General features: G+C 47.8%; 2 protein-coding genes across 3 annotated transcripts in view; one reads left to right on the forward strand and one right to left on the reverse strand.

The window, feature by feature from the left end:
• DOCK2 (dedicator of cytokinesis 2) overlaps positions 1-27,526 on the reverse strand; it is a 374,655-nt gene that overhangs the window by 164,171 nt on the left and 182,958 nt on the right. The window lies entirely within an intron of this gene.
• INSYN2B (inhibitory synaptic factor family member 2B) lies at positions 14,171-26,360 on the forward strand. The gene is made up of 3 exons (XM_036312511.1): positions 14,171-15,507; positions 16,663-16,737; positions 24,979-26,360. Exons 1-3 carry the CDS (start codon positions 14,171-14,173, stop codon positions 25,163-25,165), a joined length of 1,599 nt encoding a protein of 532 aa, XP_036168404.1. The 3' UTR covers positions 25,166-26,360.

The raw sequence follows: 27,526 nt of genomic DNA on the forward strand, positions 1-27,526 counted from the left end.
CTCTGGATGAATGATAAATACTTGCATTTCACTGGTGAGAGTTTGAGTGGCACAACTGGTAAGTGATGGAAGTCTTTGCTGGTTCTCACACTTTGATAATAATTATGGTGAAGCCAAGAATAATGATACTAGTCATGATAAAAGGAGCCAACATTTACCAAGTGCCTCTGGCCTGACGGGTACCTTTCTGAATGCTATAAAGCATGGCTGCACTTAAATCTTACAACTTATACAGTCATATTATTAGCTGTCTATTACAGATGAGGAAACCAAAACACAAAGAGGTTAAGTTCTTTAACCTACTTCATAAATTCAGAAAATGCCAGAGCCAGCTAGAAACCTAGGCTGTCTGTCTTCAAAATGTGTGCCCTCATCCACCAGGCCATACTACCTAATGATCAAACCACTGCAAGCTGCCCCGCATGGACTTCAGGGGTCCTGGTCCTGCAGGTGAAAAGAGCCATTCCTGGTAACCCCGGACCTGTAAGGTCCTGGACCTCATTACAGGGAATGTTGATGTGGCTCTGGGGGGTGGCTCACTATTGCCCCCCACAGCAGTGGTGTCTGGCTCCCTCTCATCTGCCTGTCTGCTCTAGGTGCTCCCAATCCTGTGCCCCGTCCAGCAAGCCAGGCTCAAACAAACCACCGAGATGCAGTCATCGGCCCAGCAGGGATCATGGAGGGCAGCCAGGCTTGGCTTGAGACCATCTGTACAAAGGTCCATGTTCAAGCAAGGCAAGGTGGAGAGGGGGCATCGGGACAATGTCCGCGCCAGAAAACAGGAAGGAGGAAGGAAGCCAAGAGGTCTGCTGGCTGATCCTTACTATACCTATTACGTGCCAGATGCTTCATGACATAAGCCAAATAGTCTCATTCTAAAACGAGGAAACTGAGCTCACAGAGATCAGGTGACTTGTTCTAGGTCATTCAGCAAGTAGAGGTGCAAACACGGGAATAACTCTTCGTAGGAAAAAGGCCCCACCAAATAATTATATGTATGCCATTGCAGGAGATAGAATACCACTCCTACTACTGGGGGCTGTGGTTAGGTAGGGTGTATGGGGAGAGGGCATGGCCCCCAGTGGCTGGAGTTGGGGTGATGATGGGGCACTGTGGGGGCTCTAGGAGGAACCTCCTCTCAGCAGGAGAGGAAAAAGGAATGCCCTGCCTCTCTTCAGGATAGGGGCAGCAAGAAGACTCGGGGAGTGCAGGTGGCTAGGTGAGGAGCCCTCAGATGGGGCTGCCCATCTTCGTGCCTTTCTCCATCTCTTACCCTGGAGCATGAGAAGGGGGCTGGAGCTGGGTGCAAGCTAGGCAGCTGCTTGAGATTTGCCACAACCCCTGTAGGGAGTTTCAAATCCTGGGATGTTGCCCTGTCTCTGTGTGACCTGGGGCCCAATGCATAGTGGTAATCATGGTAAAAACAGAACAGTGGCAACCCCTGTTTAGTGAGCACCTACTATGTGCCACACGTGATACTGGCTGGGCACACCATTTGCTGGTCCAAGGAATGAGGGATGGGCTCATGAGCAGCCCTGGAGTCCTGTGCCCCTGCAAACTGCCGGCCACCCCTGAGCTCTCAGTGCATCTGTGATTAGATCAGACTATCAGCTTCCCCCTGCTCTGCTCCTTGTGAAAAGTCTGCAGTGCAGGCAGGGATCCAGAAGCGGAAGCCTTCGCCGCAGCTGCCTGCCAATGCTGTGCGGCACCGAGGTGGATGGAGCACTGCAGAGCCCAGGGCTTGACAGTTGTCCCTGGCGGGTGTGATGGGTGCGTCGCTGTGGACGTTTCTGCTGGCCCTCACCCCAGGCACCGCTGATGGGCACTGGCCTCCCTCCAGGCCCCATGGAAGCTCCTGACCTAATAAAATTTTGAGGTCCTTTTGGTCCTGCCAGGCCACACTCATCTTGAGCCAATCTTCCCCTCCCCCCTACAGTTTCCTCATCTGCAACACGGGAGCCATAAAGCCTGGTCCTGGTGGACTTGGTGTGAGGTCAACATGGGCCGGCGAGCCTAAGATGCTTGGGAGGCCTTGGCAGTGCTTTTAACGAGCAGAGGGTCCCGGGAGTCATTTTTCTTTTGAGTATAAGTTCTAGTGTTTTAATCAACCAAATGTGTATGATTGGATTACACGGGAGCATAGATTTCCTCAGAGTGGGAAGATTTTCCAATTTTATTCATAACAGCTTTGGCGGTAGGGTGATGTTACCAAGTGCAAACTCCAACTAATTAAGAGGGGAAACAGAGGTCTCAGGTGCCCCAAACCAAAGAAGAGATGCTCAGATGGAGCTCCCCGCCTTCCTCCACTGCAACTGGGTCCTCCCCCTGTTGAGTGTCATCACCTTGATGTTGAAAAGGAGCCTAGCAGAGTCCTGGGCCAACTCAGTGCCCCACTAGTGCACCCATGTCCAGACGTGCAAATCCCCGCCCCCCGAGCTTCTTGCTGGCTGTTCTGACTTGAGCTGATTGGGGGTGGGGGGAGACAGACAATCACTACTGTGTCCCCACTGCCATCCGACACACCGTTACTCCTTTGATGTCAAATCCAAAAGGCTCTTTTCCATGTCTGAGCAGGCAGCTCCCCTAGCGTCTGACCCCAGGAAGAGGAAATCAGATGCTTTAAAATGTCGGGAGCCGGTCCATCCTTGCTGTTTCAAAGGACCTGGCATATATGGCATACTGTTCTTAATATGTTTGCTCACCTTGGCACTATGTGTTTTAACCAAGGTCTCCTCTCTGAGAAAGGTTGTTTCCCCAGGTAGGGATTTTCCCCTGAAGTTAGGGAGGGAATAAAACCCCTCAACTAAGTGCCAGGCGGGTAATTAATCACTTTAACTATGAACAATCATGCTTAAGCTACATAATCTTTACTCCCTGGAATGGAGATAAGAAACGTCCTAACCTTTGTAATAGAGATTGATAGGATTGAATCAAGTGGTATAAATACAGATGTAACAAGACAGCAAGACACAGAACTTAGAATACAGAACTTAGAACACAGAACTTAGATTGAGAGAACATGGCAAAAGATCCTGGACTGAACCTGACTACAGAAATTGGCAAGAGAACCTGACTAGAACCTGGTGACTGAACCTGGCTGGAGAACCTGGACAGAACCTGGCTGGAGAACCTAGCGAGGGAACATGGCTACAGAACCTGGATGGAGAACCTGGAGAATCTGGCTGGGGAACCTAGCAAGAGAACATGGACACAGACCCTGGCAGGAGATCCTAAGCAGAACCTCTCTGGAGATCCAGACCAGAACTTGGCTGGAGATCCTGGCTAGAGATCCTGGCTAGGCTGCTGATCAACTGAACTCCGTCTCTGTGTCATTCCTTCTTCGCCGACTCCATCCACACCTTTGGGGACCCCTGGACCTGCTGGGGTTGGACCCCGGCATCTGGCACCCGAACAGGGACCCCTAGGTAAGCGCCCCGCACTCGGGATGGATAGGTCTCCACCGTAGGAAGAGGGTGGATAGTCTTCGCCGACTCCATCCACACCTTTGGGGACCCCTGGACCTGCTGGGGTTGGACCCCGGCATCTGGTGCCCGAACAGGGACCCCTAGGTAAGCCCCACACTCAGGATGGATTGGACTCCACCGTAGGAAGAGGGTGGATAGTCTTCGCCGACTCCGTCCACACCTTTGGGAACCCCTGGAACAGGATTCCCCTAGGTAAGCTCCCCCCCCCCCCATTGAGAACCCCACACTCGGGACGGATAGGACTCCACCAGGGTACTGCAGACCCCCCTATAGAGGATAAGTAGGGTAAGAAGGTGGATAGTACAGAACTTAGATTGAGAAGATGTGCCATACTGAGTCCAAAGAAAGAAGACTCTGTATTGATCTTTTAACACATATGCTTAGTAGCAGAGGAATTAAGGTTACTCCCAGTCAGACAGAACGTTTTATACAAGAAGTATGTCCATGCTTTTCTGAGGAAGGAAAGGTAAATGTAAAGGCATGGGAGGAGCTAGGCCCAAGGATCCTTATCCTTAACCCCACTGCAGCCTTTCCACCCCGGGAAAGTGCAGGATTGGCAAGCTCTCCCTGGAGTGATAGATCAGGACTCAGGTAATAGCGGAAAGCGCCAATCCTACTCTTAAAATGGATACAAGAGAGCATTTGGGGTTTTTCTTTTTAATGCCTGCTTTTAAAAAATAAAAAAGGGGGAATTTGTCGGGAGCCGGTCCATCCTTGCTGTTTCAAAGGACCTGGCATATATGGCATACTGTTCTTAATATGTTTGCTCACCTTGGCACTATGTGTTTTAACCAAGGTCTCCTCTCTGAGAAAGGTTGTTTCCCCAGGTAGGGATTTTCCCCTGAAGTTAGGGAGGGAATAAAACCCCTCAACTAAGTGCCAGGCGGGTAATTAATCACTTTAACTATGAACAATCATGCTTAAGCTACATAATCTTTACTCCCTGGAATGGAGATAAGAAACGTCCTAACCTTTGTAATAGAGATTGATAGGATTGAATCAAGTGGTATAAATACAGATGTAACAAGACAGCAAGACACAGAACTTAGAACACAGAACTAAGAAGACAGAACCAGGAGGCACAGAACCTACACAGAACCCACAGACAGAAGAACTTCGCTGGAGAGAACATGGCAAAAGATCCTGGACTGAACCTGATTACAGAAATTGGCAAGAGAAGCTGACTAGAACCTGGTGACTGAACCTGGCTGGAGAACCTGGACAGAACCTGGCTGAAGAACCTAGCGAGGGAACATGGCTACAGAACCTGGCTGGAGAACCTGGAAAACCTAGCAAGAGAACATGGACACAGAACCTGGCTGGAGATCCAAAGCAGAACCTCTCTGGAGATCCAGACCAGAACTTGGCTGGAGATCCTGGCTAGAGATCCTGGTGAGGCTGCTGATCAACTGAACGCTGTCTCCGCGTCATTCCTTCTTCGCCGACTCCGTCCACACCTTTGGGGACCCCTGGACCTGCTGGGGCCGGACCCCGGCAAAATCCAAAAGGCTCTTTTCCATGTCTGAGCAGGCAGCTCCCCTAGCGTCTGACCCCAGGAAGAGGAAATCAGATGCTTTAAAAGTCTAAGGAGTACAACCTAAAAAATGGGAAGAAAATGTGCCTAGTGAAGTAGTGAAGTAGGAATGCTGGGAGAGACACCAGAAAAGCCACCTGGAAGGAATCCACCGAGCCGTGTCCAATACAGAGCTCCCCCATCCACTGCTTCTCCTCTAGGAGAAAAAGCTGGGCCAGCTGGTCAGCCATTGCATCTGATGGTGGTAACGCTTTCACCCGGGAGAGAGCAAGCTGGAGGTGGCTTTTCAGAAGTAGCGACAGGAGCATCCAGTGCCTCTGGCCCGGAACATGTGACCCAGAGAACTGTCCCTGCAGGGCAAGTCCCCTGAGGTCTGTAGGAGAGGCAAATCCAAGAGATACTGTGTTCCCATCTTGACACTGAACAGCTAAAGGCATGAATCACTGACCCAGAAGCGCTCTCTAAAGACACACAGAGAAGAAGAAGGCAAGAGAGGGGGCCGAGAGGAAGAAAAGAAAGGGAGAAGGGGACGAGGATGCGGAGGCAGGGGTGTGACAATGCGGGACAAGGGAGGCGGCAGGGTGAAGAGCTGGGGAGGAGGTGGAGAATAGAATCAGGAGGAGGCAAAGTGCAGGAGAAAACAGGACAGGGGGAGAAGGAGGGGGAGAAGGAGGGGGAGACGGGAGCGGGAAATAGAGGAGAGAGGAGAGAGAGGGAGAGCCGAGGGCGAGGGCTTCAGGGGGATTTGTAGCAGCTCTGCTCTGAAGCTAGGCTTCAGGTTCAGTGCTTATTATGTTTACCACACTCTCCTCTAGGCTGATTTTCATGCCTGAAATATTTTATGATTTTTTTTAATAAAAGGAAGAGGAGAAGAATGAGATTGCGAATGAAGAGGAGGTTGAGGAATAATATCCTCCCTGGGTTTTTGACAAATGCAATCAGAGGGCTAGAGTGGTAGGAAGGAAGGAAATAGCGTTGGTGGCCTGCCCTCCACGTGAGGCCTCCGGGAGCAGGAAGCCAGTTTCTCCCTGAGGTGTGGTTCTAAAGGAGGCGCCTGCCCCTGAACCAGGTGGAGGCCATGGTCCCTCCACCATCACTGCTGCCCTGGAGGACAGAGGCCTTCAACACAGCATCGTGTTCCACTACTGCCTGCAAACTCAGTGGGTCGTCTGAGAGTTCAGCAATGTTCCCTGAGCTCCTGCCCTGCCTGAGACCGTGCTGGGGGCAGGGGTTCGAGACAGCGTCCCTGTTCTTGAGGACCTTATAGGTAGAGGAGAGCTCAGAGCCTCCGTTTCCCCGTCTGTAGGATGAGAGGACTTGTCTCAGTGGCTTTCAAACCGAGCTTGCTTGGAGCCCTGGGGTTCCAGGGTGTGGCTCAGAGTGACCGGGAGTGCACAGCTTCCCTTGTTTTCTAGAACAGCTCGGCTTTATTCTGTCCCAGATATTAGGATGGGGAACAAGCGTGGATTTAGAAATAAGATTCCACTGCTGAAGGAGAACTGAAAACCACTGAATGGGACATCCCCCAAGGTGGAAAGTTTTGAAGTTCTCTGTTCTATTTCTAAGGTTGTATGATTCCTTGAAGACTCTGACTATAAGAATTCATTCACCCATTCTTTCAACAAATGCTTACTGAGGTTCCTCAAAAAATGGGATGGAATCAGCCAATCAACAAGTAAACCAACAAGCTAGCAGAACAGAGAGCCATGGGAGGGAGAGGAGGCTGGGGAGGGCCTCCTGGAGATGGCATCCTTGGAGCTGAAGCTTCCTGGGTGAGGAGACCAGCCTTGGAAAGGGGAAGAGCAGTCCAGACAAAAGGAACAGCCAGCGAGGAGGACAGATGACGAGAATGAATGGGGCATGTCCAGTGTCGGGGACCAGGTCAGAGAAAGGAAGGGGAAAGTGGCAGGAGATGAGATGGGTGGGGTGGCAGGCAAGGCCAGATGATGTAGAGTCTTGCAGATTTTGTCAAGACTTTGGATTTTAATTTAAATACAATGGGGTGCCTTTGGAGGGTTTCAGAGAGGGGCCTGGCATGATCTGATTAAATTTTATAAAGATCACTCTGGCTGCCATGTGGAGGGTGCTTGGCAAAACAGACAAGGCCGGAGACCTCGCTTTTGGTGGCACAAATGAGAGATGATGGAGACTTGGGTACAAATAGCAGAAACTGAGAAGAGGAGAAACATGGCTTATTTAAAACTGAGAAGATTTCATGATTGCTGTATCTTTCTAGGCTCCAAATATATGAGTTTTGATTCTTATCGTTTGGTGCCTAATTCTGCCCCCAAGTCAACCCACGCTTAGTAATTCCAGGAGGCAAAAAGAGAGCCAGTTCCCGGTGGCTTCTTGACCATTTGGGGGAAAATGCAGATTCACACAGGACCACCCCCCCCCCAAATTTTATCAGCCCCTCTTCTCCTTATTGAGAAAGCTGCTGAGGCAACTTTCAAGTTGAAAAGACAAAATCTTGGACCACGGACATGAACTCTTTGATTTCAGATGGGTAGGCAGGGATGATGCTCGCCAGCATCTGCCCACCAAGCAGCTGAATACAGATGGAAGTGAAGGGAACTTTGATGTGAAGAACCCCAAGACCCAGGAGTAAGCGATCAGTAGTTATTTTTATGGTGCCTCCTACAAACTTATACTGTGGAAGATATAAAAGTATAAGACATATTCCTACCCTTTGAGAATGCAGTCTGAGAGAGAGAGAGAGAGAGAGAGAGAGAGAGAGAGAGATAGAGAGAGAGAGAGAGAGAGAGAGAGAGAGAGAGAGAGAGAGAGAGAGAGAAGAACGCATCCTCTAGCTGGGGAAACATGAGCAACACATTCAATGGTTAGACATCTGTCTGGCTAAATCAGGGGTGGGCAAACTTTTTGACTCGAGGGCCACAATGGGTTCTTAAACTGGACCGGAGGGCCAGAACAAAAGCATGGATGGAGTGTTTGTGTGAACTAATATAAATTCAAAGTAAACATCATTACATAAAAGGGTACGGTCTTTTTTTTTTTTTTTTTTAGTTTTATTCATTTCAAACGGGCCGGATCCGGCCCGCGGGCCGTAGTTTGCCCACGGCTGGGCTAAATGCTGGGGAGACATCTGATGGGCCAAATGGAGCGGGGAACTCGGGGTCTCCACTGGAGCCCTGAGCCTAGCACCAGGGTTTGGGTTCCAGTCCCACCTCTGTGACTCACGACAGGCCACCTAACTCTTCTGCAGCTGATTCTGCTTCTTTAAAACCGGGGTAAATCTTCCCAGCTTGCTTAGTAGGGATTACAAGGAATTTGAAAATGCTTCGTACGTTGTAAAGTGTGATATAAATAGGCAGGGTTATTATTACTGACTTGAAGTACAGAAGGAGAAAGGAGATAGCAAGGTGTCAGCAAATAGAGCTTTCCCTGAAAAACAAAAACCTAATCAGGTTTCTCCCACTCAGAAACCATTGCCCAAAGCAGGGGTTGGCGAGCTGTGCCTGTCCCCACCCCCAGGCCAGATCTGGTCTGGTGCCCGTTTTATAGATGAAGTTTTATTAGAATACAGTCACAGCCATTTGTTGTCATATTGTCTGTGGCTGCGTTCCTGCCACACACAGAGTTGAATAGTTGTGACAGAGACTGTAAGGCCAGAAAAGCTGAAAATATTTACTATCTGGCCCTTTAGAGAAAAAAAATTGCTGACTCCTGGAGTAAAGGCTGAAGCGTAAATCCCATTTAAAATGTAAGTGCCGCTGATGCTTGAAGCCAGATCTGAACACATGAGATGAATCGTGTAGCTTCCTCCATCCGCGCCATCCCCTCTCTGTACAGCATTATGCACCACCTCCAGGTACTGGTTCTATTTGAGGTGGCTCTTCAAGGCCCCTTCTTAGCGCTGCGACAGGACTCAGGCCTTATTCATTTCTGCCATCCCCGCCATGTTTATCACAGCGCCCAGGTCATAGCGGCTTCTCAATATGGTTTCACCAAACTCAATAAGTCATGGACATAGTAACTAAACGACAGACATATTTCATTCATCCTAGAGACCTAGTGATTGTATATCTTTGAAAGAGAAAGTTGGAAATGAATTAATTTGTCATTTAATAATTAGTTACACAAATATTTATTCCATGCCAACTATGCAACTATTCCATGCTATAGAAGCTAAGGCAAACAGGTAATAGGGGATTATATTCATTCCTTTGACAAGAGTTCACTTAACACGGGCTCTGTATCAAGATGGGGGTAAGGGCCAGGGGTTCAGAGTGGACTGTGACCGGTGTCTGCCCTCAGGAGCTTGCAGTCTAGTTGAGGAGGCTGAAGGTCAGCAGATAATCACTGTTCGGGGAGGTAAGTGCAATGTCAATGTGGTACATGAAGTATGGACAGGCAGGGAGAAGGGCAGGATTCCTGGGAATGCCATCCTGGCACACTGCATCCTGAAAATGTACCTTAGTTTACTCTCCAGAGGGCAAGTGCAAGGAGCAGATACTCTCATGAGTACCTCATGGTCCCCGTTGGGTTCTAGCTGACGAGCTGACATGGACCATGCCGGCCATGTTATGTAGATGACCTGATTTAATTCTCACAACAACTCTATGTGGTTTTACAAAGGCCATGGCACTTGTTCCAGGCCAACAGTCAGGAAGTGGAAGATGCTAGTCAAGTCAAACATAGGCTAACACCTATGCACTCAATCTTTCACTGTAGAGCCGAAAAGCCACAGCAGAGAGCTGGGAGTCTATTCCAGAGAAAGTCCAAAGTTTATGCCCTACAGAGATAGTGCTAAATGTTTTGGTAGCTACCAAATGGGCATGATTTCATGAGAACCATCCAATGTGGACCACGCATAGTTCATGGTTGGAACATAAACAGTCGCTGGTGTTCAATAAGTCAACAATCAAGAGAGGAGAGAATAAAATGTCACAGCAATAACAATAAAAAGATCAGCAATAACTCCCAGCCACGGTGTTCAACGGGCTGCCACAACCACCTCCGGGGAGCGATTCTGGACTCTGGCCAGGATGTTAATTAAGCCCTAACCACCAAGGCCCAGGGAACCCCCTATCAATTAGTGGTGAGCTGGGAGCCTGTGAGACCTGAGGCCTATAAAAGGCTATTCCCTTTAGCCAGGTGTACTCCCCAGAACACGTCTGTGCAAAGGTCTTGGTGGGCAGTGGGGCAGAAGAATTGAAATATAAATATTAAACTTTTTAAGTGAAAATTGTTATATTATATTTACTATACTTCCTAGGTTATGTCTAAGACACAAGAGTTTCCATATTCGCTTAATTGTTCAAATGATCACGTTTAACTTCTAATTCTTTACGTGTACCAAAGGTAGTGTAAAACCAATACATATATAGAAAAATGCCAAATTTTAAATAAATTGCATAATAAGAAGTTGTTCTCCCATTTTATTGGCAATGATGAAAAAAGTCGTCAGAAAATGACCAAACACAGTGACAAAGAGGCTCTGGTAAAGAGGCGTCTCATGCAGTAATAGTGGGGTTACACAACTTTCCGGAAGGAAAAGCAATAATATCAACAAAGTGTAAAGTGTATGGGTACTTTAACCCACTAATTCTTCTTCTAGGAATTTACTCCAAGGTTCACCAAAAAAAAAAAGTTACTTACAGGATTATTCGTAATACCAAATATCTGGAAACAACCTAATATCCACAAAAGGATAGCATTTAAAAAAATCATGGTATAACTAGACAACAGAGTCTGGTTCGCCTACTTAAAAGGAGGGTGTGAATCTATTAGCCATAATATAAAATGTTCTCCATGCTGTTCAGTTTTTTTAAAGGCTTCCCGTGAGCCTGCATGGGTGTGCAATGTGCGTGAATGTGGGTCTGGTGACCTGAATCGTATGCATACAGAGTGGCTCTTTATGGATGGCGAGATTTCAGATGATTTTTTTTCTTCCTTTTTTGTTAATCTTCATTATTTGAATGTTTGCAATGCACATGTAATATCTTTAAAAATAGAAAACCAACTGTTTTTGAAGCTCAAAAGAAAACATCTCAAGGATACATAAATTCCTGGAGAAAAAGCAGGGCTAAAACCAGAATAATGGCTGACTTTCAGAAGGGAAGTGGGGAGGGACTTTGAAACCTGCCTGACAGCTTTGCACCAGAAGTCCCTTTCCAGTCCTGGAGGAGGCAGAAGGAAGTGCAGTGGTCAGGAGCCTGGGCACAGGGTCATTCCTCGAGTTCAAATGTCAGCTCTGGCACTTACCAGGTGAATGACTTGGGGCAAATTACTTAACCTCCTGTGCCTCAGTTTCCTGATTTATAAAAAGAGATGCTGATAGTACCTGGCTCTATGGTTGTCACAAGGATTAAAGAAGAAAGTGAATGAAAAACAGCTATCACATTGCCCAGCACATAACCAATGTTCACTAAACATTAGCTTATGAAAACCAGCTTCAGACCACTATAGTCAAAGTGAGTTAACTTTACCAGAATAAAACACTAATGAACAGATAGGGAGAGGGAAAAGGTGGAGGACAATTACCTAAATAAATCCATAAAAGTAGACAAATAAATATCTAGGCTCTGCAGCACAAGAGGAGTAGCAGGGCCTCATGACAAGCTGACAAGTCATTTGCATTATAGATGGATCCTGTCCTCTTTCAGGCCTGGCCACTCACTGCCCCACCTCGCTGGGTTAGTTGGTCCTTCTCAAGGGACCCGGGAGCAGGGAAAGCTGAAATTGCCCTGGTCATTACCTAGTAATCCCTGGAGAAAGAAGAAGACTCTAAGGCTGAGAACCATAGACAGAATGTGCGCTATTTTATGACATTCATTTTCCTTTAAAAACCTTTGGTCAACCCAGGCATGCTTCCAACTTGTCTGACCCCAGTGTGATCCCTTGAACTTGTAGTGAGTAGGTTCACTTTGCCATGTAGAGGATGGTCCTTTGCATTTCTCTAGGCCTGCAGGGGCCTTCCACCTCATTTCTCAAATCACTGATATCATCTGTCTGCACTCAGGGCAGATCCCAAGGGGACAAAGTCATAACCTCATGGCTAAGAACCCAAGCTTTGGAATCACAGATGCCTGGGTTCATATTTCAGTTCCTCCACTGAGTACTTACTCTCTCTGAGCCTCAGTTTCCCCATCAGTCCAATAAGAATCCTGACACCTGAAAGGTTTTGTTGTAAGGATTAAGTGAGATAATGCAATAATGAAAAGGCAATGAAGTGTAGAGGTTAAGAGCCCAGACTGGGGTACCAGACTGTACAAGTTCAGATCTTGACTCTACCACTAGCTACATGTCCTTGAGCAAGTTACTTAACCTTTCTGGGCCTCAGTTTCTCCAACTGTAAAAGGGGGATGATGTCAGATAATGATAGTTTCCACCTCTACAGGGTAGGGAATGAATGAGTTCCAGCTTAGAGCAGCACCAGGCACATTAGTGAGTTCTCAGTAAATGAGTTGTTATGATTAATGCATGGAAAGCCCTCAGCACAGTAAAAATAAGTGTTCAATAAATGGCAACTGATATTGTTACAAGGCACACTTCCCAAAGAGAATTTTATGCACATTTATCTCCTGGAAAGCAATTTAAAAAATGAAGACATTAGGGAAGATCTTGTCCCCAAGTAAATGCTATAGTCATAGCAGAGAGAGCTCACTGTCCCGTTGCCCTGGCAGGGGATCCTAGCACCCCGGTGCCCGGGTTCTCCTTTGCTTCCAAAGCAACTTCATCCAGCCATCTACTCTATGAACACATGCCCATGAAGCACCCACAATGAGCCCAAGGGGGGCTGGGAATACCCAAGAGGGCTCTGGCCCTGCCATCCTGGAGCTTACAGGGGAGCAGCACATCAAATGAATACGCACATCAAATGATTACACACAAATGATTATTTAAGGACAGCTGCAATAGCTGTTATGAAGTATGTGATGGGAAGGTGTAATGGTCTAGCACTGGAGGTGTACATAAGGGAGGAGTCATTGGGAAGGCTCCCCGAGGAAGTAACATTTAAGCTGGGACTTCAGGGATGAATAGGAGTTGGCTAGTGATGCCCAGGAGTGAAGGAGGAAATGACCCGGGCAGATGGGCATTTAGTGCCGAGACCCTGTAGCCACAAGGTGACAGGGGAACAGAAGGAAGGACAGCGTGACTGACTTGCTCCTAGACCCTCCACTCAGCAGCACCCGCTGGGTGGATGGAATTTGGAGAGAATCCCAGGTCCTCAGGAACTGCATTTTCAGTTGTTGTCTCTTCCCTTTCAGACTCTCCTTGCCCGCTGGCAACGACAGCCAAGCCTCAGACCCCCAGTCCCCAGGGCCAAGGGCCAGCCTTTCTCAGCTGCGACTCCCAGAGGCTACAGCCACGGATCACTTGCCCACCTATGAACTTGAGCCGCGTGTGAACCACGACAGGGACTCTGCGCTCTGCATGGCTTCAGATGCCTCACACCTGTCCTGGTCACACCCCACCGGGTTTTGTGAGGCTGTTTAGGAAGATATGTGTCCCAGGCTGCAGGAAAGGGGCAGAGTATGAAAGGACACAATGGCTCTGAGGGTGGGATCTGTGATTGACAGAAACGGGGCGGCTCCTTTAGGAGCATCATGGGTCATCAAAGAAGCTGACCCCCAGGCCTCTGATTTCGCCATCTGCTTACATGCCCTGGCCAGAAGATGTGTGTAAGTGCCCCATAGTTTTACACTGGAAACTGATGCTCCGGGAAGGGAAGCCGCCTGTTCCAGACATAGCAGGTCTCCTTTGGAATTCACACATCGGGAGTCTGGCGCTATCCCCTAAATGGTACTTTTGTTGTCTTTTTGTTCAAGGCGGCAAGCTTTTTCCAGGATCGGAGCCGCCTGCCAGCCTCTCTTTGATAAACAGCCCACCAGCTCTCTTGGTAGATCGGATGTTTAATAATTAGCCTAACTCATTGTTTATCTAAGTGGCAATTATCACCGCAATGAAATAATATTGTAACTGCAGGAGAAGCATTGCGGATAGCTCCCAAGCGGAAGCCACCGGCTGGGGATGGCCCACACGGCCTCCTCGGCACCGAGGAAAGGGCCGCTCCATCTCGGCTGGCAGATGTCTGTGTCTGAGATGCCAGCACTGGAGGCTGCTCCCAAGACCTAAGGACATGTGCCCAGGACACGTGTATGGTCCCAATCCTGCCAACTGAGGCTCAATGGCCCAGCAAAATATAAAAATGCGCCCGGTGCTTCTGAAGCGGAACAGCCTGGAGTCAGTGGCTTTGGCGAAGCAGCCGCACCACCGCCGCAGCAAGTCTCAGCAGGTGCGGTTCAAGGAAGATGGGACCGGCAAGCCCCCGCCTGGCCTGGCTGGGGTCGACGTCCACACAACCGAGGACCCGGCTGTGATGGGCAAGACCCAAGCCCCCAGACACCACCCCCTTCCCGCCTACTCCCTCTCCTTCCCCAGGTCCCAGAAGGCAGGGGGCTTTCGGAACATGGCAATCCAAACCTCCCCCAGTCTCAGGAAGCATTTCCCGATCTTCAAGAGGAAGAGACTCACAGCCAGTAAGTCCCTGGTGGAAATGCCAGCAGCATTCCAAAGTGCCATCCAGGTCAACGGCAACCTCTCGGAACAGGACGCGGTGGCTTCCGACCTCGCCTGCTTGCGGCTGGCTCAGCATCTGGAGGACGGGCCTCGAAGGGTCCAGGTGTCCCACCCGTTTCTCCCTCGAATGTCCAAGGTGCACAGCAACGGGCCGGTGAGCATATGTCTGGAAGCAGGAGCTGGGAGAGCCTTGGAGAGAGCAACCGCTGCCATTCAGGTCCCAGAGGATATCTATCACAGCCCGGCCTGGGCGACTGGGGAGCCCGCTCTCAGCCAGGACAGGTCCGCGGAGATAAGCAACTCCGTCCACCCATTGGTGGACCCGTGTCCCGGTGATGGACGAAGAATGCTGCCGTCAGATTCAGAGAGACCCCCTTCCTGCTTGAACACCACCAGCGGTGCCAACCCCATGCCAGGCACAGGGAAACTTAAACCTGAATTGCTTTTGCCCAAAGACAACTCTGGTGACACAGACTTTGGCCCACTGTCATCGCTGTTAAAGGAAGCGTGTGTCCCCTCGCCTCCACGGACTCACGGCTCCCCCTCGCTAGGCTCCCACGGACAGCCAGCCCATCCAGGAGGGGCTTCGGACTGTTCGTCATCGAGCAGCCATCACCAGGACCCGCCGCCACTCAAACCTAACCACCCATCCAGACCTGCCGCTGCGTGTCAGGAGCGGACCGCAAGGAACCCCACCCAGTCGGACACCCTGGAGTTTCGAAACTGTCCAGGAAACGATCACCTCCCGTCCTCTCATCCAAGGAGGGAGACCAAACTTCAGAGCAACAGGGAGCTTAACCAGATCCACCTGGCCCGGGGCGAGCTCTGCGACCTCCAAGGCCGGCTGCAGTCCGTGGAAGAGTCCCTGCACTCGAACCAAGAGAAAATTAAAGTCCTTCTGAATGTAATTCAAGACTTGGAGAAAGCTCGGGCTCTCACAGAAGGGTAAGGTGATTTGTTTTTTATGTTAAAAACTACTGGGTCAAGTCGTTTGCCAGGAGAGGAGCAGACAGAGAACATTGGTTTCCATTAGTAAAATGTCTCCAAAATATTTGCATCTCAGTTGTTTCCCCAAATCATAAGCAATGGCCTCCCTTAACTCCAACTGGGCTTCATTCAATTCTAGGCTTTGGTGGATTCCCATGGCTATTTGTTTTTGTTTCCAAATATCAACAGACTAGAGATAAGGGGGCGAGGAAGCAGCCGGGCCTAAAAGGATTGTAAGATGTGGGTCCAGTTGATAAATGGTGGGGGGAAGTGATAGCACACAGGTACTGCCCCCACCCCAGCCTCGAAGCCAGTCACTGCATTTGCAACGGATTTTGGTTATTTGTGTGTTTGTCACAAAGGACTCGCAGTGGCCACCAAGCTTCCTGTGGACCTTGCCCTTTACGGACCAGTCTCAGGGTGTGGGCCTTGCCCTTTACGGACCAGTCTCAGAGTGTGGGTCAGGCCACCGCTGACCAAGTCGGCAGAAACTGCAACGAGATCACAGTTCTGCAGAGAGAAAAAGGCACATGGTGCTTTCCTGGGTGACTCAGAACCAGCCTGGGCAGGGGAAGGCAGTTATTTACTTAGGTGTGACGTGTTCGTCCCTCGAAAATGTGCTCCCTGAAGACTGAGAGGAAGGAATGGTGACGCTCACCCACACAAGGGAAGGAGAGAGCTGAGGAAATTAAGTGACATCTGCTGATAGAAATCAGAGTCAGTAATGCTTTGTGAGAGAACAGCACCGGGGTGGCCCAGAGAGAGACGCCCCGGACTAAGGGGTCGGGAGTTTTCACAACCTCCCTCCACTCTCTGCGAAGTCCCGCAGTGTCGCTTCTGTCACGAGGGGTGAAGAAGAGCCGACTCGTCCCTGGGATTGTTGTCAGCATGAGGAAACCCACAGATTTGAAAGCGCATACACATGTATAAACCCTCTGGAAACACGAGGCCCCATTATCACGGCTCCTTGTGTATTTGTAATGGTCACGTGGATTCAGGGCACGGCTCTCGATGGGAGGGGCAGTGCCACACTACGGGAAGGAGTCAGTAGGATGCGTGCATCCCCTGGGACTTTCGCCCACAGATTTACCCAGCAAATGCTCTATCTTGCAGGCGCAACTTTTATCGAACCGGCCAAGATCTCAACAATTGCAGTACCTGCCAGAACACGGCGTGCATCATATACAGGTACCTGGCCACAGCAGAGGCCGGCTGTGGCGTGCAGAAGCTACGGGTCCACAGAACCTTCTAGTAAACTCTCTTAGAGGCAGAAAGTCAAGAGAGAGGCAAAGACAGGAGGCCTTTCAATGCCCGAGACTTAAATATCAAGGTGTTTAACTGTGAGACGTTAACATCTGGTTCTAAGGCAGGCGTGGCTTTGCTTTCTTACAATAAGGCCTCTGAGCACATCCTTTTGATAATGATCCTACACTCACTGAACGCTGAGCGCTGGCACCTTACCGAGCTCTGCGTGCACATTGGCATCTCATTTCAAACTTTCACCTTATGAGGTAGGCATTCATGTCCTTGGGGAAGTTAAGCCCCGGGACCCGGCTCACAGACAGCATTTTCAGAGAAGGGCTCAGGCTCAGGACTCAAGTCCAGACCTTTCTGACCCCAAACCCTGTGGTCCTGATTATTGCACCTCAATGCCTCTTCCTCAACAGCAGCTATCACAGGCCAAGCACTTACTATCCGTAAAAAAACATGCTAAGCACTTTGCATTTCCAAGCACACCATTTCCTTCCAGCAGCGGGAAAAGGCTGCTGCAATAAAGTGGGTTTTTATAAGTAATAGAAGGAAAGCATCATATAATAGTGAGAGCAGTCAAAACCCCCAAGTCAGCTGTCTGCTAACCTGTCTGGGGCTCAGTTTCCTCATCCAGAGGGTGGGGACTCTTATCCCTGTACAGAGTTGCCACAAGGAGCAGACGGGGTAATATATGTGAGTGCCTTTTGTGACTGCAGAGCTCTGTACGAATCCAAGGCCTCAATACCGTTATTACTAGAACGACAATGTCCCCTGAGCGGGAAGCCCATTTCAGTGGCCGGGTGGAAATGCGGTCAAAAGCAGTCATTTGAGTTGATGACATCTAATTTTGTCCAAAGTGTATGGTTTTGCTTTCTCTATTACGTGTCTCTCGGATGAAAAGGGCAGCCTAATTGGGTTGCCTGTGTCTTCTTTGAAATTCTTCTCATTCTCTGCAGCAGAATCCCGAGATTTTTGGATGGGAGGCCTGGAAGTCAGAAGGCCCCTACACTTAGGCAGGGCCTTGGGCATTTCTTTTATAGAAATGTCAATTCCTTCCACCCAGGAGCCTCAGAACTACATATTTTCACCAAATGGCAGAATCTTCAGGAGCGAGCACAGAAAATGCCCTTTACCTCGGTGTGAAACATCCCCTCCAAAAACTCCCCTGGAAAAGGCAGGGGACATTGGAAAGAATAAGGCAGGCTCATCCATTGCCACCTTTTTGCTCCTTTTTTTAACATCTATCTTAAGCAAATGTTCTAAGCTCTAGGAAGACAAAAATTATTAAATGTCTAGACAGCTAGGCAGGACAAAAGAAAAATCTATTCATCATAAACAATAATTACATTTAACTAATCTCCATTCAAATTTTGCATAGTCTCTTTTCTTCCTCCGCCAGATGATGTGTTTTCTATTCCCTTAAGATGACTTTTTATTTAGCTTATGTAAATGGAAAGGATAAGTGGCTGTTGCCCAGGCTACTGTGAGTTTCATGGCCTGGCCGTCGGCAGATCATTTCTGACCCCTGAGTTACCTCATCTGAACAATGAGGCCTTTTAATTAGATGCTCCCTCTGGTCCCCTTCAGTCCCGACATCTGGGTGTTCTGTGCTCAATTAAAAGTGGCAATATTTGGCTACACTATGACCTTCCCACAAGTCTGAGAATGTTTGCATTTTCCTGTAGCTACTTCAAACAGTCCCAGCAAACAGTCTAAATTAATCTACACCCCTGGAAAGGTTAGTAAACCTTCATGCACACGTCCCTTCCCAGTTTTCCAAGAGGAGCAGCCACTGTGTATATCCACTGCTCATCACCATTCAGAGCCAGTCTATCCTCGCAGACAGTATCTGTACCCTTGTATCTAAACCATTGCGAAGGAACAGGCAATTAATTTGATGAAAGCAAAGAGATCAAACATTCCCATCATAGTAACAGTGGGAAGATGAGAGTTGTCATTTTTTTAAAACATTTCAAACGACTGAAAACCCTGTGTTGTGTCCTGTAAAGTCAGATCTTACATCTAATGAATAAGTGATGTGCAATGCTCATCCTCGGGCCTTGTTCGGCTGTGGGCCCTCTCCTGTCGGCGAATGGGCCCAGTGCACGTCACTGTACGTAAAGCACACGGGCTCAGGACACACTGCCTGCCAGGTCTTTCTCCCTGGAGATGTTGCTGTTAAAGCTGCTTCCAGGCTATTTAGTCTCCAGTCACACTCCTCACCAATCCTTAGCATTGATTCTAAGACAAGTTTCTCAACGGGTTGGGTGAAGGCTACCTATGGTACCTAAGATAAAATAATACTGGATTACCGAGTGAGAAGGCTGTTCTCTTTCCAAGTTTATTTCCACCCTTGTGATTACCATGAGGGAAAAATCGAAGCTGGTGCTAGAATGTCTTCAAAAGCTTTCCTATGCTTATTGATCACGCTTCTTTGCCCAGGCAGAGTAGGTCTCAGGCTCATAGCCATAGGCAAGCAATAGTATCTAGCCAGAATGTAATCATTTAAAAATTTTTTATTGAAGCTTTTAACTTTTAAAACAAGTCCCCCTAAATATTCATTGTAAATGATGCATGTCTCCATTTTCAAAAGTGGTATTGCTTATGTTATATACCTGTTTTGAAGTTTAAATAGAAAATGGGTTTAAGGAAGAAAAGCATTAAGTCAATAGTTTCACAAAAACCATGAAGATAGTGAACGAATGATTGAAGTTTGAGAAACGGAGCCCTGAGGAATCAGCTCCCTTTCCTCTTCTCAAAAGCACGATTCTCCCCAAGCCACATCCCTCCTCCTTCCCCCACTCCACTCCCTGTTCCTCCAGCCATATCTCCCTGTACTTCATCTTCAAGTTCACTCTGACAATCATTGCTGAGCCTCTTTGGAGGACTTTGACTATACCAATCATGCATTTATATTCTGGACATAGCTCCCAGGAAAGAAATCTTCTTGGTTTAAGTTGTAAAATGCATCAAATGTTTTAAGGGAAGAGAATAGAAAGCCTTTCTCAGAAAAAAAATTTCATCTACCATGCAAACATGTTACTTAGGAAATGGAAATAAAGAGTATGCTGCAAACTTAGCATTTTTAATGGATGAAGGGAGAGGTGGAAAGGTCCTTGCTTGCCACTTAAAGCTATTTATTAGTTAACCAGAGAACAAGGTATTTCACTAGAAATGTAATATGCACCCAGGCCTGTAGGTTTAGCAACCAACTTTCCACTTCAATTATGTAGTATTTTCCTTTGGTCTGCTTAGGATTCTCTCCCAGCATGGAGCCCGGTGACTGCAAGAGCTGGGGTCTTCCAGTCACAGTCCTCATTTTGGCCAAAAATGGAAGTCCCAGTGAAAAACACCCACAAAGCACACAGTTTATCTGTTCTTTCTAGTAATCACAGACGCATTTGCCGTTCTCATCACATTTCAACATGGGCTGAGCAACATTCGCTTCAAAGGCTGGACCTTGCACATCATAGCAATACCAACCAGCCTCCCTACATAACCACCACCAGACATAGCTCAAGCCCTCTCTTTAGAGAACAGGCATAAAGTCTGGGGTACATGTGGAAATTTCTCTGAGCCCCAAATGGTTGATCCCCAAGATATTTGCCTCTGGTCCCTGTTTCTCTCAGCAGCACATTATCCCTTCTTTCTCCCCAAAGTGTAAGGGGAAAGGAGGAGGATTTACAGCATCAGCAATTTATCTGCAATAAAAATGAAACCTATTTTAATGCATTAATAGCTAAAGAGGCTGAAACATGCCATAAATATAAAATCAAGCAAGCTGAGAATTTCCCAGGAATAACAAACGATGGCTGCTGGCACAGAGGCCCTGGTTGACCACAGAATGACCTAATCTTTATTTCTCTGTCAAGTGAATGTAACAATCATTACCACTTGTCCTACCAGGCACTGAGCCAGGCAGTTTGCTAAACACAGTACACACAGCATCTCCTCTCAGACTCCCAACAACCCTAATGTACGAGTATGGCTATTAGTCCCATTTTACAGATGAGGAAATGAAGACTCAGAGAGGCTCTGTGATTTGCCCAAGATCCAACAGAGCTGGGGCTGAAACAGCTCCTGCTTTCGGGAGATTTTCCTGTCCCTTCCCCTCTTACCTGGGACCTGGCATAATCACTGAATATATGTGCTCAAGTTCTCTGAGCGAACCTGTCCTTGCTGAGGGCTTAGTGGGAAGACCTCCTCGTCCCACAGGCACAGAACCCAGAGCGCAGGGTTCTCTCAATTAGCGATCAGCATGATGATTTTTGCAGCTCGTGTCCAAGTGCCCAGGGGAGAACCTGCGACTCCCTGAGGACTCTTCAGCAGACACATGCCCTAGGGCCGTGGTTGGCAAACTGCGGCTCGCGAGCCACATGCGGCTCTTTGGCCCCTTGAGTGCGGGCTCTTCCACAAAATACCACGTGCGGGCGCGCACATACAGTGCGATTGAAACTTCATGGCCCATGCGCAGAAGCTGGTATTTTGTGGAAGAGCCACACTTAAGGGGCCAAAGAGCCGCATGTGTCTCGCAAGCCGCTGTTTGCCGACCACTGCCCTAAGGGAAGGGGTGCCCTTGCCAACTTGAAATGGCTGCAAGTTGTGAAGCTTAAAATTACACCCTATAAATAACAAGCAAACTGGTCATTAGGACAAAGTTTCGGAATGGGGGCGGGGAGTGGAGGTGAGGAGAGGCAGTGAGACTAACTAAAGCTCCTATGTTCCAAGGCTGGGATCCTTCCCCAAAGAAAGTGACTTGATTATCCAAGGAGATAGGAACCAAACTGCCCTCACTGAGCTCACTGATGCCGCTGGCTCATTCTTTAGAGAAGAAACTTGTGGGAGGTCCCTAAGCCTGTGGTCACCAGCTCTGTGTGCCAGGAGTTACAGAAAGCCTCGCAGAGGGAGGAGGTAGAGAGGGACCTGGAGGATGCTCCACCTTCAGGGAGGTGTCGTGGACCATTAGTTTCTCAGCCAACCTGTGTGGAGTGTGTGGTGTGTGGCAGGGGGTTGTCCCTTTCTCTTTAATAAAAGACCAGCCCTGCCCCCCTGCTGAGAAAGAAAGGCCAGGGCCCCCTGCAGCCCTCAGCAGCCAACTACACCAAAGACAAAGACAACGGCTGAGCCCACGTATTACTTTGAGTTTGCTGCCTGCTAAGGGGGTGCCCATCTTCTCTGGCTACGCAGCTTCCCACCAGCATTGCCCTGCAATCTGGAAACACCATTGCAGGGTGGGCTGGTTCCACAGGGGACTGGGCGGTCATGCACCAGGCCTTGGTCACCACCACCTCGGCATCCCCACCCACACACATTTGATGGCCAGGATCTCAGTCCAGTCTGTTTTAGTGCACCAGCTTCAGGGTCAGTGTCGGTTCAAATCCTGGCTCTGTCGTTTACTAGTGTGTGGCCGTAACCCGCCCTTGCCTCGGTTCCCTCATTTATGGAGCGAAGATAGTATCTATCTAAGGGGGCCATGAGAATTACATGAGGCATGTGGGCATCACTAAACTTGCAGTGCAGAGTCTACAATATAGATTTTACTGCACAGATGACAGTCCTCCTCTTCCTCTACCTCCTCCTCCTCCTCCTCACTCTCTTTCTTCTCCTCCTTTTCCTTTCACCATCCCTCTTCCCCCTCCTTCATCTCCTTCTTTTTATTATTATTAATTTGAATTGCCATGCATCCTCACCTAACATGGTCCAGGTTCTCTTCTGTTATTTCTTCTTCTTAGATTAAGTCCCTGGGTAGTAGCCAGGCCCTGGGCTAAAACATCTCATTGCTCTTTAGGAAAAACAAAGGACTAAGAGTCTGGAAATCAGGCTTATATTCTGTTCATAACTTACAGTGTGACTTCTCCATGCCAACTTGTTTGTCAATGGGGACAATTTTCCCATTTTCCTGGGCTACCATGAGGATAAAATGAAAACACAGATCTGAAGGGTCTGCAATTTGCAAGTGCTACTCAAAAGTAAGGGGTTTCTATTATTCATCTGTTTCTATATAAGCTTGCATCTCTTTCTGGCATACCTAACTTCGATTTGCCCAGCCAAGCTGCTGCCAGGCTCTATTGTCTGCTCATGTACTAATGTATCCATCTACTGTTTGCTTCTCACTATTTCTTCTTCCCAACAAGTTATGACTTAGGCTTCCCACTGCTTCCGATTTCCTAGAAAAACATCCCTGTGCTTTTCACCTCCCCTGGTGGCTGGGGCATTGATCTGTGAGCTGGATTAGTGAGGTGCTCTCCCAAGGGAGACCTGAAAGCTCTCTCCCATTCCTGGCAGACAGACAGCTCACTTTCCAAAGCAATGCAGTACCACACCCAGACAGATTACATGGGCAGGGCCCCAAGGCTCCCTTAGACAATGACTGGGGCAGCCTGAACCAGGTGTCAGATATTCCTCACTGGACCAACCGCACTGGCCTCGACTGCTCCACACGACCTCAATGGACCCAGGCCTGAATTCTGTACTGTTGCAATTTCTTGGCCCCCACTGTGAGCCAGAGCTCTGCAAACTAAGCCCTCGGCACTCCTCTTCATCTGTACAGAATATGGGTGGCAGGAGATGGTAAGGGTGGGCTGGGAGGGAAATTAAGAGAAGAAGAGAAGGGGGAGCAAGGTTTAAAAAGTCACTGGTATTCACCTTGATACCAAACCCAAGGCAGATGGCATTCCCTAGAATCTACAAACAACAACCCTCTCCTTGACTTCTCACCATGTACACAATTTATTCCCCTTATCAAGAGGTCGCTGAATATGGTGCGAGTTGGCTAAAAAGGAAGTTGAAGGGTATCTCCTTTCCTCCATCCAGTGACAAGATGAAAAGAAATGAGACCCTATACATTCATCCAAACTAAAGAATAGTTTGTCAAGAATAAGAAGGAAAGTGACAATTTTCCTTTATGTTAATAAACTGCTTTGGCCTAAAAAAAAAACACATTAATCAATTTCTTTCCTAAGTTCACACACTTCTCTATGCTCTGCTTTTTGCCTGGCCTTGAAAAGAAGTTACTTTCAATCTCCTTCCAATTGTCAAAATCAGTGGGGGCAGTTGCAAGAGGGGTGCGGGGAGAGCTCTAAGTCCCAATGATTATAAGGCAATCCTGTGGTGTTTCCATAGAAACATAGAATGCATTCTTTCCTGAATGTACATGGAGGGGAGGGGTGAAGAGGGATAATGCTGGCAAGGTATACAATTACTTAAGAGCTTCAGGTATGAGTGAAGAGACATTCAGCCCATAAGATAGGAAGACAAAAGACTTAGTGAAGAGTGGAGTGGGCAGAGACCATATCCTACGTGAAGACATTTCACCTGTCATTGTGTCCCATCTGTAAACTGTCCAGTGAGAGAGCTTTATAACCCCCACTTTCAACTGAGTCTCTGAAAGAGAAGCAACTTGTCCAAGGTCACCTAGCCGGTGAGTGGTATAACCTTGTTCAAACTTGGGAATGTTCCACTCAAAGCTTTTGTTCTATCCTCTATATTGGGCTGCTCTTTAAATTGTGATGATGAGACAGTTTCATTCTGTCTCCTGGCTCTTCTCTCCCCGGGCCTGCCAGTTCTGTCCACATTCTGGATTCACCCACAGCATTCTTTTTTCCAATTGGTATTAGGACACTGCTGTGAGTCTTGACAAACTCAGGTGGTTTGTTGTTGCCATTGTTTATTCAAATTATGAAGGCAGAGAAATGTCACATATAAGGAGAAAAAGATAGCTGGTTTTTGTGTATGCTTTTATCATTTGGTAGAAGTGTATGGATAAAGAGCAGGAAAGTAGGCATAGTTGAGATAGATACAAGGCATATTTTAAAAGCAATTGTTACTTTAACCATCTGTCTCACACACTGAGAAGTAAGATCTACAAGAGCAGTGTCCATGTCTGTCTGTCTGTCTTGTTGTGTACCATAACTGAGCACAGTGTTGAGCTATGAGAAGGATGGATGGTTGGATGGTTGGATGGATGGATGGATGAGTGGATGGATGGATGAGTGGATGGATGGATGGATGGATGGGAGATGGCACAATTTTTCCAAGGTCATATAGCCAGTAGGTACCTAAGCATCTGGGACCAGATGTCAAAGGCCATGCTCTTCCATATCAGTTGGCCCCTTTGTGATGCTAAAGCCATATGTGCTGACTCGAATTTACTGTCCTTCCTTGTCCTGTGTTTTTCAGTGTAGAATATGATTTTCGGCAGCAGGAAGGCAGGTTCCATGAAGTTCTACAGAGTCTGGAGGAAGCAGAACCAGTTGAGGAGCCATGTCCCCCACCAAAGTCCACAGCAGAACCCCCTGTTCCTGAGAAACAGGACTTAAGGCGGAAAACCAAGAAGGTGAAGAAGAAATGCTTCTGGTGGATCTGAGTTTGTTGGGACCATGCACTCTGCCTTCCCCCAAGACCTCCCTGAGATGGGGACCACTGCCCTCAGGTCTTCTCTGCTTCTTAGCAAAGGACCCAGACCGAGAGCCACTCAACCTGCGAAACCGGAAAGACTCGCGGCTGGTTTAGCTGCTGCGGGACCCCTGACCACCAACCTCACCTGAATGAGTGCCACTGTTTGCTGAGGGCTTCACGGACCTTAGAGTGACCACTTGCCTAGTTCCCCATCACGCACGACTAGGCCACAATCCTGGTTTGCTAGTCTAGGTTCCCACCCTGAACAAAGTCCCCATTGACTCTCCAACACTTCTATGATGCTAAGCACTTCCTTCTCATCCTTGGTTTGTCATCCGAAAAAGAAAAAGAAAAAGCAATGTTATGTAGAGCAGGAAGTTAGAGGAGAGCTAGAAACTGATACACCAGGAAGGATCAGTTACATACACTGGCTGTTTTCTAAGATGTTGGCATACATAGCATGACAGATATGCGCAGGGCAAAAATGCAAGAGCACCTGGTGGGCTGGGTCATTTTCATTTTAAAATAGCCCCTTGACCCCAAATTAAGAATCTGTCATCTCATGCTGCGGGGTCTTCCAGTCTGTGGCAGGGTAAGGTCACTGCTGGGGGTAAGGAACTTGGTGTCTCTCCTGCGGTTGTAGCTCCAGGGCCCACCTTAGGCCACCATGCTTCTCAGCCTGGGGCATGAGACCACCTGGAAAATAGGTGGGATTTGGTTTGAACTTTAAGATTTCACAGTTGATTTCCCTGCAACATTTAGTAAGATCATGAGATCCAGCAACCTGTCTGTTTCATCTGACCAGTAACATAAATAAGACTAGGATAAAACACAACACTGGTTCTCACCCATTCATCCCTGCAATAGCTTTGTAGATAGGTTGTTAAGTATATTAATCTACATAATCTCCCTTCCTGGTGATCCCTTCAATGATCACCTGATTGAAGAAGCAGCAGGAGGAGGGATATATATTTTTTTCCATTTTAGTATTAAAGACCTTCCCTTCCCAAAGTCTGAATTCTTTTAAAGTCTGGCTCCTTCTTTTGACAAGACCCCTATACATGTGGGTCCAGTCAAACTTGCATGGCTGAACAAAGTACTAACATAATATAATTAAGTAACTTCTCCATACTTTGGGGGATGAGGGGTGCGTTCTCGTTAAATTCTCTACCAGCCTGTGCTCAGGTGGATGCTGCTTAGAAAAGGGATCCTAAAGCTCAACATGGCACTCAATGAAGAAGGCATTTCATACCCCCCTTTGCTCAAGATCAGGTGTCTGAGTTAGAGTCTGGAATGAATGTACCCCCACTGCAAATTGAGACGAATGAAGCAAACCACTCCGACAGCTGCACCTGCTCCTGCCACAGCGCTGCAGTGTGCAAGCTCTTTCAGTGAGAGTGAGGGGAAAATTTGGCAAGGAACCTCAGCTTGCACTATTTAAGTCTTGGAATGTCATTCAAGATGTTCTTGTTCTGTTTCTAGTGTAATGTTTAAACCCAGAAAGTGAGACCGGCATCCATAATGTTAAGTGGGAATTAAGATAAATACACTTGTCATATGGAGGAAGCCACATTTCAATAAGATATGCTCCCACTGGCTGAAAGCCACAGATCTTTCTGTATCCACACAATCAACTCTCAGTTGGCCCCAACAATGGAAAAGAACAGCATCGAGGATAATCCAATAAAGCAAAATCATGTGGGATCTCTTATGTAATTTTATCTTGTAGTAGAGCTTCCATCTTAATTCGCTTTGCTTACACTAATTTTCAAATTAATTTATAATCTTGGGCAGCATGAAAATAATCCTGTTTCGGGAATTAAGAGACCCAGGCAACAGAATAGCCTAGTCCACTATCCTTTAACAAACTGCTTAAAATGTCAGGGCCTGTTTGTCCATTCTGAAATGGAGATATCAACACCTACTCGATCCACTTTATAAGCTCTGTGCATGGTCCGACATCAAATGAGCAGAATGACCCAGAGCTGAGCTGGCTCATTTGCCAGACTTAGCCCAGATTGGTGAAGAGGTGTTTAAGGCCATTCTCTCAGAGTAGAACCCAAACCTTGGGTAATTAAAAAGCGCACGTTCTTATATACTTATGTTTAGTTGGATATATCAGATAAACCCTCAACTGAAAAATGAAATTGGGGTAGGAAATGTTGACATTTCTAAAAATACAACCAAATGGGACTGCAATGAATCTATACCAAAGCACAACACAGCATTGCTGGGGCCACCAACCTGAAACTGGGAAGGAGGTCTCTTCTGGAAATTGAACATTTAAAATCATTATGAGGGAAAGGGATTCAGTAAACACCTTCCTGCT

Source organism: Myotis myotis, unplaced genomic scaffold, assembly GCF_014108235.1.
Source record: "Myotis myotis isolate mMyoMyo1 unplaced genomic scaffold, mMyoMyo1.p scaffold_m19_p_6, whole genome shotgun sequence".
NCBI lineage: Eukaryota > Metazoa > Chordata > Mammalia > Chiroptera > Vespertilionidae > Myotis > Myotis myotis.